At 32.4% G+C, this 14,190-nt stretch overlaps 1 protein-coding gene across 1 annotated transcript in view; it reads left to right on the plus strand.

The window, feature by feature from the left end:
* Positions 1 to 3,336: 3,336 nt before the first annotated feature.
* LOC110038536 (26S proteasome non-ATPase regulatory subunit 12 homolog A-like) overlaps positions 3,337 to 14,190 on the plus strand; it is a 32,953-nt gene continuing 22,099 nt past the window's right edge. The window contains exons 1-6 of the mRNA XM_020743404.1: positions 3,337 to 3,505; positions 3,784 to 3,972; positions 5,119 to 5,226; positions 5,341 to 5,445; positions 5,551 to 5,607; positions 5,686 to 5,882. Coding sequence (XP_020599063.1) covers positions 3,503 to 3,505; positions 3,784 to 3,972; positions 5,119 to 5,226; positions 5,341 to 5,445; positions 5,551 to 5,607; positions 5,686 to 5,882 — 659 coding nt within the window. The 5' untranslated portion in view covers positions 3,337 to 3,502. The remainder of the gene's footprint in view (positions 3,506 to 3,783; positions 3,973 to 5,118; positions 5,227 to 5,340; positions 5,446 to 5,550; positions 5,608 to 5,685; positions 5,883 to 14,190) is intronic.

The following is a 14,190-nucleotide window of genomic DNA, read 5'->3' on the forward strand; positions in this document are numbered from 1 at the left end:
AGTTTATTTACCTATTTATTTGCACTAAATCATATGAATTACATTCTCATTCATACAACCTCATGTGATTCTTTCCAATTGTTGACTGAGACAATACCAGCCCAGTTCTTGCATGTTCTCACAATAAATTTTAACATCTGGATATGCCAAATCAATAAGTAAATGAAGTGCAAGGATTTAAATCATCACAACTTCTTCCAACATTAAAGATCAATACTTTCCTCAACTTTCATCCAACACTTTTAATTACTTATCATTTTAAGGAGAAAGATAAAGAAAACTACTTAAAATCTATGGAGAAAATAGTTTAAAAGTAGAAATCATTGTCAAATCAACAAGAAATCTTAATTAAAACCAAAAGTAGTTTAAAAATAAAAGATAAAAATTTATCTCAAATCCTCCACCAAACTCGTGAAGTTCATTTGAATCTCTTCTCTTTTACAACACTCTTGACTCTTACAATAAAACCAAAAATAAAAAGAATAAAGTAAAATTGTGATGCCTGAAAATCTCTCCAAAATTATCTCTCAAAACTCCCCCTTTCTAACACTTTTCAGAACTTTCAAGCACACTTCAAAAAGTCTCAACTTCCTTCTTTTATAAATCTCCAATAGGTGCCATGATAACTCTTCAAAATGTGTCCCAATTAGATGTATTCTCCAAAGGATGCCTCATTTCACAAGTCTTCTAACCATATTTTCGTTTGTAGTGGTCATAACCACCCTCTTTAGCTAATAGGTGCCTTAAATGTCCCTTCAAAATTAGGCCAAATGAAGTAAACCATCACATAACTGCCTCTAGTGCTTAATAGTGAGGTATTTGGTGCTTAGATGGAGCCTTCTCTGTTTCACCAGAGTGTAAGCGTCGAATCTGACACTTAGGCGCCAAAACTCTTTTGTACCATTTTCAAATTTTTGCTCCAAATTTGATCCTTTTTCACTCCTCTTAGCATTTCATCTTTTTACTTGTACCTGAAAGAAAAACACACAAATACCTTATATTAAAGCGCAATATCTAAAAAATCTGTATACAAATGTGTCTAAAAACACCATATATTTTAGATGTATCAAGAGTCTTATTGGTAGAGCTCAAGGTGGACCAAGGAGCTTAAATGAAGTTGTGGTGCGGCAACAAGTTAGCGATCAACATAGCCAACAACTCGGTGCAACATGATTGAACCAAACACATGGAGATTGATATGTGACACTATATATAATGAAGAAACAAATGAATACTGGTCTACCAAAGCTAAGTCATATAGCCACTGAGAGCAAGTGGTTGACTGTCTCACCAAAGGACTTAGCTCATTAGATTTGTCTAGTTGTTTGACACTATGGGATTAGTAGATATCTTTTGTCCATCTTGAGGAGAGTGTTGAGAGTTGTATTTAATGTGGGGTCCTAGTTGTAATTAGAAGAAGTCTAGAGAATTATTTGTAAATATTATAAGGCTATATATAAGTCCAAGCCATTAATGAAATGAGTAAATTTTTTAGGCCAGTTAAATCTTTAAAATATATTAAATCTTATATATCTAAGAGTAGTTCACTAGCAAATTCAACATCTTCTCTAAGGTTTTTAAACCTCCCAAAATGAACAACACTTCCATCTTCTAGATAAAATTCATGTGTTTAGAGAAAATAATTATTGGGAATTTACATTATTTTATAATTTTATACCCATGAACACATCCAACAAGCTCAGGCTTGAAACCATTCCCATTTGATAAATTAGGTAAAGTTATGGATGGCTTTTGACATTTCGTTATTATTGGGTAAAGCCTATCGCACAGTAGTAAGAAAGCTAAAAACAATATTCTTTTGATTTATGGTTGTAGATGGAGTGAGGTATAACAAATTAAGAAGAAAGAAGAAGGTGGCAATTGAGATAATGAAGAAACAAATATAGGAGAATTAAAGTCGAAGAGAGCAAGCATGGATGAGAGGATTGAATCTCTAGAGAGTCATCACCGTCTCTCTCTTCTTCTAATACATGGAGCCTTCTTTGGAGAAAATATTAGGTATGGACACCACAAGTCTGAACAACTCTTCATGGGCTGCCACATCATCTTACACCTGGATTGCGGGTAATGTGGTGGCCGGTGAATGACTGTCCAGATGTGCGGACGTCCGAACCTAATAATTTTTCCTATAATGGCTTGTTGCTTGGCTATAATAGAGGGGATAGACCATGGTATTTGTGTTTTATGTATGATTTAGTGTGTTATGTATGTAAATATAATATTTAAAATGTTAGTGATTGCATCCATTTTTTATGCTACATACACGGGACAACCTCACTGAGTGCACACTATAGTTGGGTTCTACACCATCACGACCGTGCCCCGATTCAATCATGGCCAAGCTGACATTGCTCTGGTATCCTCTTGTCATTTGTTCCTATGATACAAAGCCATATCCTGTTGATATAGACATTCCCATGACACAGACCGTCGATTGGAGTGCCCCACACATGTTCAAACCTTTAGTCTAGGGCCCAGATAGACAGATTCCACGCTCATCACATCTAAAAAAATATTGAATCTAAATATGTCTGGTAGAGCATGCTCAAGGAATAGAGCGTTAGACAGATGGAAGAAGGAAGACTTCCCTTGTTGGGGGAAGGGGGGATGGAGTATTCCAGGGGCCGATGACCCATTTTATTTCATCTAGAGAATATGTTACAAAAAAAAAAGATCCAAAAGTCCCCATTACATGTGACAACCCTCATATTTGAAAAATATTTACATACGGAGTACACACGCAGAACTGTGAGTGTATAGAGGTTATTCGAGAGTTATGTCAGCGTTATTGGGGTTAATACCCCCAATAACCTGACAAAACTTCCGAAACATATTAGTAGGTTATTGAAAGTTATTGACGAAACAACGAAATATATTAGTAGGTTATTGAAAGGTTATTGAGAGGTTATACTACAATAACTTCTCAATAATCACGAATAACTGATTTATTGAAATGTTATTTGGAGGAGTACGCACACATAACTGCTTGCGTACTTCGTACGTAAATAATACTCCTCCTATTTATCGAGAATAAGAGGAAAAAACATAGAATTACATTACTAGCTCTACTTTAAAGGGAGTAACCAATAACATTCTAGTCTTCTGATCTTGAACCATCTGATTGTCTAGAGATTATGCAGATCATCTTTAGGTATACAATATTCTTATTAGGCAAATTATACTCATATGATATTATTAAAAATATTATTACAAAACCATCAAATAAGCCACAACAGCTCAAAGCAATATTTCTTCCCAAAAACACACCGAATGGGAGGGGAAATTATTATTGGATTAGCTACGTTCAAATTAGATGGAAATGATAGTATTTTAAATATTATTGATAATATTGTGCTCTGTTAAAATAACTTCGGTTCTCCAATCAACAGCAAGGCCAGAGTAGACCCTCGCTCTCTCTTCCTAGATCGCATCCCCGGTGATCTAGGTTTTCTCCTCCTCCGCTACAATTTCTCACGAGAAGATGGTAAGCTCCTTTTGCCTCTTTCGATTTCCGTTTTCAATTGCTTATGGTTGTTCTATCAGCCGAACTAAATCCTGTCAATCGGGGTCTTATTTAAAATATGGTATTTTGTTATGAGTAGTCATTCGCTTCACTGTCGGTGATGTTGGATTTAGGGCTAGGGTTGATCTGGCGTTTTGAGCAGTATGAATGTTATTATTCCTCAAGTTTCCTGACGAGATTTTGTTATTGCCGATTTTTTTTGTTTTTGTTATGGCTTTTAATTGTTTGTTAAATTGCAGGAAGATAATTTGGACGCCAAGGTAGACGCTCTATTGAATGTGGAGAAGCAGATGAGACTGGCCGGTGATGTTGCCGGGACGAAGAAGGCAGTTATAGAGATCGTGGAGCTTTGCTACAAGGCTGGAGCATGGAAGACTCTCAATGATCAGATTTTACTTATCGCAAAGAGGAGGGGCCAGCTTAAGCAGGTAATACCTTCTGAAAGGTCTTGTTATTAATTTGTTTTTCCACTTGGTTTGAATTGCCCAGAATCAGCTATCCTTGACTTGTTTTTCATGCTAAATTGCTCCCTTTTTATCATGTGAAAAATTGCTCAAACAGAAAGCCATATACAAATATTTTTCAGATGGAAACTCATGGTAGAAGCTTTTTGGAGACTGAAAGGATTAAATTTTATCTTTTTGAAGTTTCTTCTTGAAGCATTTAAGGATAGTTTGGAAATTACAAAATTCTTTCATATAGATTTATTGGCCAAAATTTACAGGTTTTAATGTTAATATTTGCTAATTCCTATAAGTATGATGCCTGCAAGTGCCATTTTATTTTATGGCTGGGCATAAAAATACTTTTTCTCATATGATTTAAGTCAAATTTTTTAATCTGGTTTCATGGTGTGAAAACTTTGAAGCATGTCAAATTACTCAATGGCCATACACGTTTGATTTAAATAGGTTCTTTCTTATTTGTGAAGTGAGTCTCCAATAGTACTAGGGGTAACAATGCTGTGTGATGCTTGAAAAATTGGTTGAAATATTTAAGAGTTATATTTTATGGGGCCTAGAATTTGTGAGGCAACATGATAGTGCATTAAACCACCCAGATCTTTTGAAATGTGCTATCAGGCATTTTGGAATCACTGATATAATGGTTATATTGCCTGGAAAAAAAATGATATTGAATAATTTTGAGTTCTAGTTTTTCTGTTACTTGTTAACTAGTTGATCCCATAAGTTTTTTAGGATGGATTTAAGTTTATCCTATCCTTAAAATTTGTTGCATGTTATAGATGAATGATCCCTGTCTTAGACTTTATCAAAAACTTTGCTTTTGATTAGCTTTTGTTGTTTATTTTTTCATCGTTGTTTGTGATTAATGAAAGTGTTATATCTTTTCTGATAGATATATACTTTTTATTTAAGCACACAATCCGTACCACATTTCATGCACTCTCTCTTTGCCTTCATGGCCATAGTGAACAAACTTGTAGTACTAGTCATGCATCTATGTGAGAGCAGAGACCATGCAATCATAGTTTTGTTTCCCGATTTGATATGATCCCTTGGGATGCTTATTTCTTGTTTATTGCTTTTGTTATTTTTTATTTTGGTTTACAGGCTGTGACTGCTATGGTACAACAAGCAATGCAATATATTGATAAGACACCTGATACTGATACACGCGTGGAACTCATCAAGACATTGAACAATGTCTCAGCTGGAAAGGTGCACCTAATTTGATGCTTCTGTTGATAATTCTAATGCAGCTTAATTATAAATCTCTTAGCGTAATTGTGCATGGCATATCGTTTAAGTACTCTTGCTAATCTTCTTTTGCAGATATATGTTGAGATAGAGAGAGCACGCTTGATAAAGAAACTTGCAAAAATAAAAGAGGAGCAAGGCCTTATAGCTGAAGCTGCAGATTTGATGCAAGAAATTGCAGTAAGATATGGTTTTTACTTAGAAATACTTTAATTTTGAAGAATTTATTCCATTTACTTAATCTTCTCTTCCAGCTATTTATACATTGATTATATGATTCCCTAGGTGGAAACTTTTGGAGCAATGGCGAAAACTGAAAAGATAGCATTTATACTTGAGCAAGTATGACATGCTTCATGTTTGAACATAGCATCTCTATGAAATTTATCTTTTTTTTTTAATAATTGGTGTTAAATTCAGGTACGCTTATGCCTAGATCGTGAGGATTATGTGCGTGCACAAATTTTATCAAGGAAAATTAGTCCTCGGGTTTTTGATATAGACTCTTCCAAAGAAAAGAAAAAGCCCAAGGAAGGAGATAATGTGGTTCAAGAGGCTCCTTCTGATATACCATCACTCCAAGAGTTGAAGCGCATTTATTATGAGCTAATGATTCGGTATGCCATGCTTTGATTCCCTTTATGAAATTATCAATTAATGTTGATGGAGGCCACTACAATTATTAAAGTTATGTCCCTTAGTAACTCACATCCAACGTGAACATTTCTAATGCTGGAATTTGCTTAATATGGAAACCAAGGATGAGGTGTTTTCATATGAATCTTTGGTTATATGAAATATTCATTTGTTACTTGTACAAATGATTAACAGTAATTTCTACATTTTTGTTGTGTTCATCTATGAATGCATGACTTAGTTGATAGGCTTATCTAGGAAAATAATAATGATATTCTTTTCTTTTTTTTATTAGCCTGCGTGCGATTTGAATTGCTATAAATACCAAGTAAGAGTCATTCATTCAATACTTTTTCCAGCTAGCTTTCTACGAGGCTCGTTCATCTGTGTTCCTCCGTGACATTCTTTCATTGCAAATGCTTTCTAGTCATCTTTCAAAAAGTTGTTTCTCATCTTGTGCCATGCAGAATTTGTCTAGTTCAATTTAATTTTATGTACCATTTTTATCATGGCTATTCAATAATCATTCATAAATGCTCGTTCTTTCAGGTTTTTTTTAATGGGATTTTATTTCTAGCTGTGTGCCAGTCTTTTCAACTTAAACCTTATGCTTCTTTATGACTGCTCAAAATAATGCATATCATTTTTAATATCTTAAAACAATATCCCGAAGAAAATCAGTTGGGACATACTAGAACATAGCTATTCTCGTTTGCATTGATAAACAAACATACATGCTTCTAAATATTTATACAAGCTTATCTATTATCTATCTGCACCCCCTTTATTTTTCAAAATTATCACCTTTTACAAACAAAAATGTTTTTCTTTTTCAGTGTAATATGAGAAGCAAATTTATGTGATTTTAATTCAGTGACTTTAAGATTGATATGATAATTATGATTTTAAGAGCAAATGTCGGATCGTTAAAGTTAATGTGTTTACATATCATTCTAAGCACCAACTGATAGAAATTCTAAAATGTACTTTTATTTGAAAGTATTTAGGGGTTTTGGAAGACGCTTTTAAGCATGTTTTATGCAGGATTTATGCTAAATGCTAAATTCTGCCAAACAACAAAAAAACGATCATGTAAATCTTACAGCTTCATAAATCCCGTTTTGCTTTAAATTCGGGATTTATCAAAAATCGTAGGAAGCCATATTTATGAGATTTAGAGAAACTGAAGCGTGTGGGAAGAGAGGGATTTAGTAAATCCTATTAAAATTGCCAAACAATTTATCCGGATTTATTAAGATTTACATGTTAACATGCCAAACAGTTTTTAGGATTTAATCCCTTCAAGATTTCATAAATCCGGATTTATAGGATTTACTAAATCTCATTCAAACTAAATCCTACCTGCAACCAAATGGCCCCTTAAAATGATGATTTATATTAGTTTTACCATTAAATTTTATTTTTGTTGTTTTTAATGTATGACATGCCTATAATGTCATCCTATATGAACGAGTTGTTTTCTTAAACTAATTTAAAAAATTTGTTAAATCTAAGTCTTACTACATAGTTTTACATCTCAATCCCAGGAATCTCAATTTTAAAAAATGGAATTTAGATGCTTCAAACCTGGAAATAATTTTTACTGTGTTGTTGATGATGTATACCCTTTACCATCATTTAATTGTATTATTGCCCGCACTATCTTTTATTGCCATTCTTTGTTGGCTAATTTTACCACTGGTTTCTTTTGCTGCATAAATTGTTTTCTCTTACGTGCTGCAGTCATCTCCGTTGTTATTTACTCACTAACTTATTGTTCAGCCTTGCCCATTACACTTATAACTTTTTAATTCTCCTGATCGCCATGTTAAACTTACATCACCCTACTTTCTAGTAATGTTGCTGATTGCTACTACGGGAATTTTTATATTTTGGTGATTTTTTGATGCAATTTTGGAATTGAATTTATCAAACATGGCTTTTAATATTTGAATTCCTTTTGGTCTTATTGAAACAAGCTATTTTTTGAGTTAATGCTCATTGATGTGTTTGTTATTTTGGGCCATTTGAAGACAATAAATAGTAACTTGAGACATGTAAAAAATTATTGAAATAGAAATTCCAATTTTTCTCTCTTCTTGCGTGTGTTTGTCAATTATGTATTTTTTGAGTGTTTTGCATGTATGCACATCTACTTCTAGAGGGATACTTCTTGTATTCATGTGAGGCTTAGCTCCTTTTTTTTTTAGTTTCTATTCTTATTCTCACCTCTTAAATTATTGTCTCTGGTTTTGTTTGCTGATTGAAAAATTTTCAAGCAAGATACTTGGTTTGTTTTCTTTCTGAAGCGTGAAATTAATATGTTGCTATTATTTTATGCGATTCATTGCTTTTTTGTATAATTCTATATGTTGTCAATTACTAAATTATCTTTCCAAAAGCATTTTTGCTATCCTTGCATTAAAAGTGACAAGTTTTGGCTTAAATTATGATTTTTTAACACATTGTGAATTTTTTTTTGTGTTTTATTGTGCATCTCATACTAGGTTGCATTAGAAACTGTTAACTTTAACTATGAATAAGCCCAAATTAGTCCGGTGACTATTAAGAAGTGTCTAATTTAGTCCCCACGTTTTAAAATGTTCCAATTTAGTCCCAAACTATTAAAATGTGCTTCAAATTGGTTTTAAATCATATTTTTTGTTAAATTTAGCAATTCCTGATGTAATCCAACAGAAATAGGAAAATATTTGGTCAATGCTCCTTCAGTTCGAACACAAGTAACAACTCTAGTATACATATCTTTAATGAATTGAATATAAGTCATATCAACACCTTTCTTCTCAAGAACTCTCCAAAGGATATCTTTTGGAACCTTATCATAAACTTTTTACTTTTTCTAAATTCTAAATCAATAAAAATCAAATGTAGATTCTCTTTATTATCTCTGAACTTCTCCATCAAACTTAATCAAATGTAGATTCTCTTTATCAATAAATGTATAGCTTCCATAGTAGACTTGCCCGACATAAATCCAAATTGATTATAAGAAATATTTGTAATACGTCTTAACCTATGTTCAATTACCCTGTCCTTAATGTTAAAGTATGACACATCAACTTAATTCTTCTATAATTTGCACACTCTTAGGCATCCCCTTTATTCTTAAAATTGGGGACCAAAATACTCTTCCTACACTCCTCAGGCATCTTTTTAGTTTTTAAAATAATATTAAAGAGTCTAGTAAGCCAAGAAACTCCCAAATCTCTTAAACATTTCCATACTTCAATTGGAATATCATCCCTACAAACTTTTCACCCTTAGTTTTCTTTAAAGCCTCCTCAACTTCCTTTTTACTAATGTAACGGTAAAAATGAAACTTTTTATTATCATTAACGATATTAAGATCACTAAAGTCGATTGTATTTTTAGAAACTTCATTAAAAAGTTTATCAAAATTGAGTTAAATGTTTTCACCCATTATGCTGAATATCATAATAAAATTACTTTTTGATTTTCATCTTTAATACACTTTACTTGAGTTAAATCTTTACTTTTCTTTTTTCTTTGTTTGGCTAATTTATACATATATTTTTCACCCTCTTTAGTATATATTCTATTATAAATATCATAAAAAACAAACTTTTTAGCGTCATATATTGTCTTTTTAGACTCCCTGCGGGCCGTTTGATATTTTTCCCCGTTCTCTCAGATTTTACATTTAATTTTTACATTTAAACTAATTTTTATAACATAACTTCTTATATTTAATCTTTTCTTGCACATTATTATTCCACTACCAAAATACTTTTATTTAAAAAAATTTTTCTTTTGATTCTCCAAGTACATCTTTAACTACTTAATTAATAATGTTTGTTATTTTATCCCACATAACATTTGCTTTATCATGAACATCCCAAATTTTGAAATCTTGAATTTTACTCTGAAAAATAATTTTATTTGTCTTTTAAGCTCCCCATCTAATTCTACGATGATGAGTCCTAGTACTCTTTATTTTACAACTCTTAATCTTAAAATCTAGAACTAATAAGCGATGTTGGGTACATAAATTCTCACTTTGAATAACCTTACAATTTTTACAATCTTGACGATCTCCTCTCATAAGAAAATAATCAATTTGTGTTTTATTAGATCTATTATTATAAGTAATAAGATGTTCATCTCTTTTCTTGAATAAATTATTAGTAATAACAAAATCATACGCTAAAGCAAAATCTAAAATGACTCTGAAATAGCTTTACATTCTTTATTAGTCACTCTAAAATCATAGCCAACATGAAAATTTCTAAAATCTTCTACCATTCTACCGACATGTCCATTTAAATCTCCTCCAATAAAAAATATTTATTCAAGAGGTATCATTTGTATCAAGTCTTCTAAGTCATTCCAGAATTTATCTTTAAACTTTGTATCTAAACCTACTTAGATCGGAAATAAACACTTATAATATTAAAAATTTTAGTATCAATGATAATCTTAAGGGCTAAAATTCTATCTCCAACTCTATTAATTTTTACAACATTATCTTTCAAACTCGTATCTATAATCACATCTACACCATTTCTAGTGCGACTCTTACCAGAATATCAAAGTTTAAAGCTTAAGTTATCAATCTCTTTAGCCTTTTCTCCAACACATTTAGTTTCTTGAATTATGTATCATAATATCAACTAATTCCATTAATTTGTCATTGAGAGTGTTTATATTCCAAGATCTTATCCTAATATTAATTTCATTAGTTTCATCATCATAATATTAATTTCATTTGTTTTATAGACTAATTTCTTTACTCACGTCCGTCCGTAACGGGGAACCCGTGCTTATTTGTCACTACACCCGGGCGCTGGTGTAGCGGCCCTTGCATACTCTTCACTGTAGTCAGGCTATACAACGCGTTGCTTTCAGGGGACGCCCTAGGAAATTAAAAATTATAAAATAGATTCATTCAACGACAAATAACAAAATTGGTATTTTCAATGTATTGAATGTGATGCTTCAATTGCCAAAGTGAGAGAACAGAAACCATTTATAAATGATAGATTCAAGACGTGAAAAAGAAAAATCTCAGTCAGTTTAGCTTGAGTGCCGTGGCCTACACAGTTTACTAATGTTTCTTGTCCATAGAAATTGAGAAATTTTGTATACAATATCTTGGATAAAATTCACTACTTTTAGAGACTGCATATAAGGAGAAAATTGATAGGATCAGTAAAATATGAATTAGGATTTAGAATTACTCAAAAACTTGACATTGTGTGAACATGAGTATAATAAATCTCTTACTGCTAGTACATTTAATGGGAAATAAATGGATGCGACAGCAAGTTAATAGAATTTGGAGAGGTGTGAATGGATCCGAGCAGAGGGATATTAGAAAGTATCTAACCGATTATTTTTTGGAGCATTTACTTTTCGTTAACTCAATAATTGTTTTCTTAATTATGATGAGATTGATTGTTTTAGAAAGCCTTTTGTCAGAATTTCAAGCACCTTCTAATGGTAGAGATTTGTGTGGCAATGTTGTAATGGCTATTCAAACTATTTTGATGCTACTTGTGGTCTGATTTCCATCCGTTTTTTTAAAGTTTATTTTTTTACTTAGCTCCGATTTGTTCGTTAGTGCTTATTGGAAAGCAAAGGGAGGGTGTTCAACAAGCAAGCAATTTAATCCATGTGACTGTTCTTTCTTGCTATGCCTTGTGCTGGTTATAAGAATGTCAAATATGAGAATGTGATTTATAATATTAGAATTACTTGGAGAGGTTACTTATTTGGGAAACTTCATGCCCCAAGGAGTAAATTGGATCAGTAAAGATTGAAGACTTGATCTATGATTAAACTAAAACTTGTCATGGAGAGAACTGGGTAGAAAAAAGAAAAAGCTTTAAAAAGGCCAAATCGGGAATTGAGGCGTTTGTAAGGCTGAAAATAGTAAAAAAAATCATAAAATTAAAAGTAATTAATACATATAACTTAAGCGAATGTAATTTCTACGGTCTTCTAAATGCTAGCATATATTTATGGAGCAATGGCATAACCATTGGACTTGATGTTACTTTTTCTCATGCTTCCATTTTCATGTTTCCCTTTTCTGAACTGCTAATTTAACAGTGCATGACAGAGTGAAAATCCGTTAGCTTGTTCAGTTGCTTATTGGTTCTTAACCAATATTTAGGAGAATTAATTGATAATGATTTATTTTATCTATTCAGAGTATTTCTCATAATTTGATATGATGTATTTTATCTATCAGAGTATTTATCATTATTTTAATCTGATATGGATAATACATTGAAAATGAATGGCATGATTTTTTTTTTCTCTCATCTCAGAAGTCATTATAATAACAGCTTTCCTTAAGAAATATTAATCAAGAGAACACAATTGGCGTTATAGCTACTTATTTGTTAAAGGAATTTTTTGTAGGAGTTGCAAGTAATTAGTTTCTCCTTTCCTATTAGATTCTTATACGAGAAGCGATGGTTCTATTGTTTGGGAAACATACTGTATGTTGCTTATTTGATTTATTCTATCTTTTAAATGTTCGTTTTGTTTTTTTATTATTTTAATATCTGAAAAGCTGGAACCTAGGACATTCTACTTTGCTATGTTCCTAACATGAATATTCCATCAATTTATCTGAGAAACAATTGCTTGATTCAAGATTATAAAATTAAATTGCCATTTTGATGAGTGAAATATGAAATCATTGTCTTGCCTTTTTCATTTCCTTATCCTCTTTGAAGTCTTAATTCCTACAATATTATGCTGCTCTACATCCCATTATGTGAATCTGCATCCAGTTGGATGAGCTGACCTTTATTTCTCATTTAATCCAAAATTTAACCTCATAGCTTCCCTGGAATCCTATCTATGATATTTGGTTGCTTTTTTTCCCATTCTTATACCTAACTTGTAGTTAGAAATTGTTATATTCTCTCTATATTTCTCCTCTTTAATTTGTAGTATTTCGCAAACCCTGTTTAGTTTGTTCTTATTGTCCATAAAGTGAGAAAATTTTGAATTATGACAATTCTACATATATAATTGTAGAATTTATGTGTTTATTTGAGTGTTTCCTAGACTAATGTGCTTGTTCTTCTACCATAAATAGGAAGGATCTATTGGATACGGCACACAAAACCTTTCTCCTCAACATGGTTCCGGAGTAAGGAATTCCTAAACCATAGATACCATACCATCCTCTTTTACACCCTTTACCCCCGGCGCTGCTTTTAATCCTGGCTCCTTTTACACTCCTGCATGTTGATTCTTTTTTCACATATTTGTGGATTACTCTTCCTCCTAAGTCCACCTGTTTGCTTACCCTGCAATCACACTTGCCTTTGACGCTCCTATTTGTGTTTGCATCTCTCGTGCAAGTGGCAACCCGCTTTGGCATTCAGTTGCAATTCTACCATCATTGCTTGCTTACGATTCTATGCTAACTGCTGCATGCGATCCCTCTCTCAATTCATGCATGTGACTCCACACTCCTTACCATGCTTGTCCACAACCTTGTTCCCCCTTGCCGGCTTCTGCTTTCAGCTACACCCAATCCTCCCACTCTTGTTCATGCTTTTAACCATGACACCTTTTAGGGCCTGTATATATATGCTTGATAGCCTCCACTGCCGCCAACTGCTTTTCTTGCTAACTCTATTATGGAACGTTTGCTTCTTAAGTCTCCTCTCAATTTTTTGAGTTAAATATGAAATTCTTTGAGTCTCTTTCTCACAATCACGACTTTTTTGTTTTGTTCAATGATTTGAAAGCCTTCCTTAGCATCAATACCACTCTTAGATTTAATGGTGTGTGGTTTTTTGCTTCCTTGTGTTCTCTTAAGATAAATTCCACCTTGATGCATTTCTACCTGATAGTATTGACATTATCTAATTTTTTGAATGGAAAGTATTTGATCATACTATTTTACTGTTTTAAGTGGTTAGGCTAGAACTTTGGTTGCCTCAACAGTCAAAAACCATGTTTCAAGTCTCAACCATGATCATTTTAAACTTTCTTCATTTTACTTTTAAGAAATTAACGTCTCTCGTGTTTTTATCTTTTTAATTTGACTTTTTTTTCCTCCAACAATATGACATGTAGATATTAGAATACTATAACACTCCAAGAGACAGATGGGATGAGTTGCTCAAGTTTTGACCTTTAACTACTAACATGACTGTTTGGCAGTACAAATAATGAATAATTTCTGTTGCCAACATATATCTCTGACTTTCATCTTTCATTAAAGGGTTTAAAATCTCAGTTAATTGTTGTCTCCGTATTTCCTGACGCACATTTCTG

This window comes from Phalaenopsis equestris, unplaced genomic scaffold (genome assembly GCF_001263595.1).
Source record: "Phalaenopsis equestris unplaced genomic scaffold, ASM126359v1 Scaffold233045, whole genome shotgun sequence".
Lineage (NCBI taxonomy): Eukaryota > Viridiplantae > Streptophyta > Magnoliopsida > Asparagales > Orchidaceae > Phalaenopsis > Phalaenopsis equestris.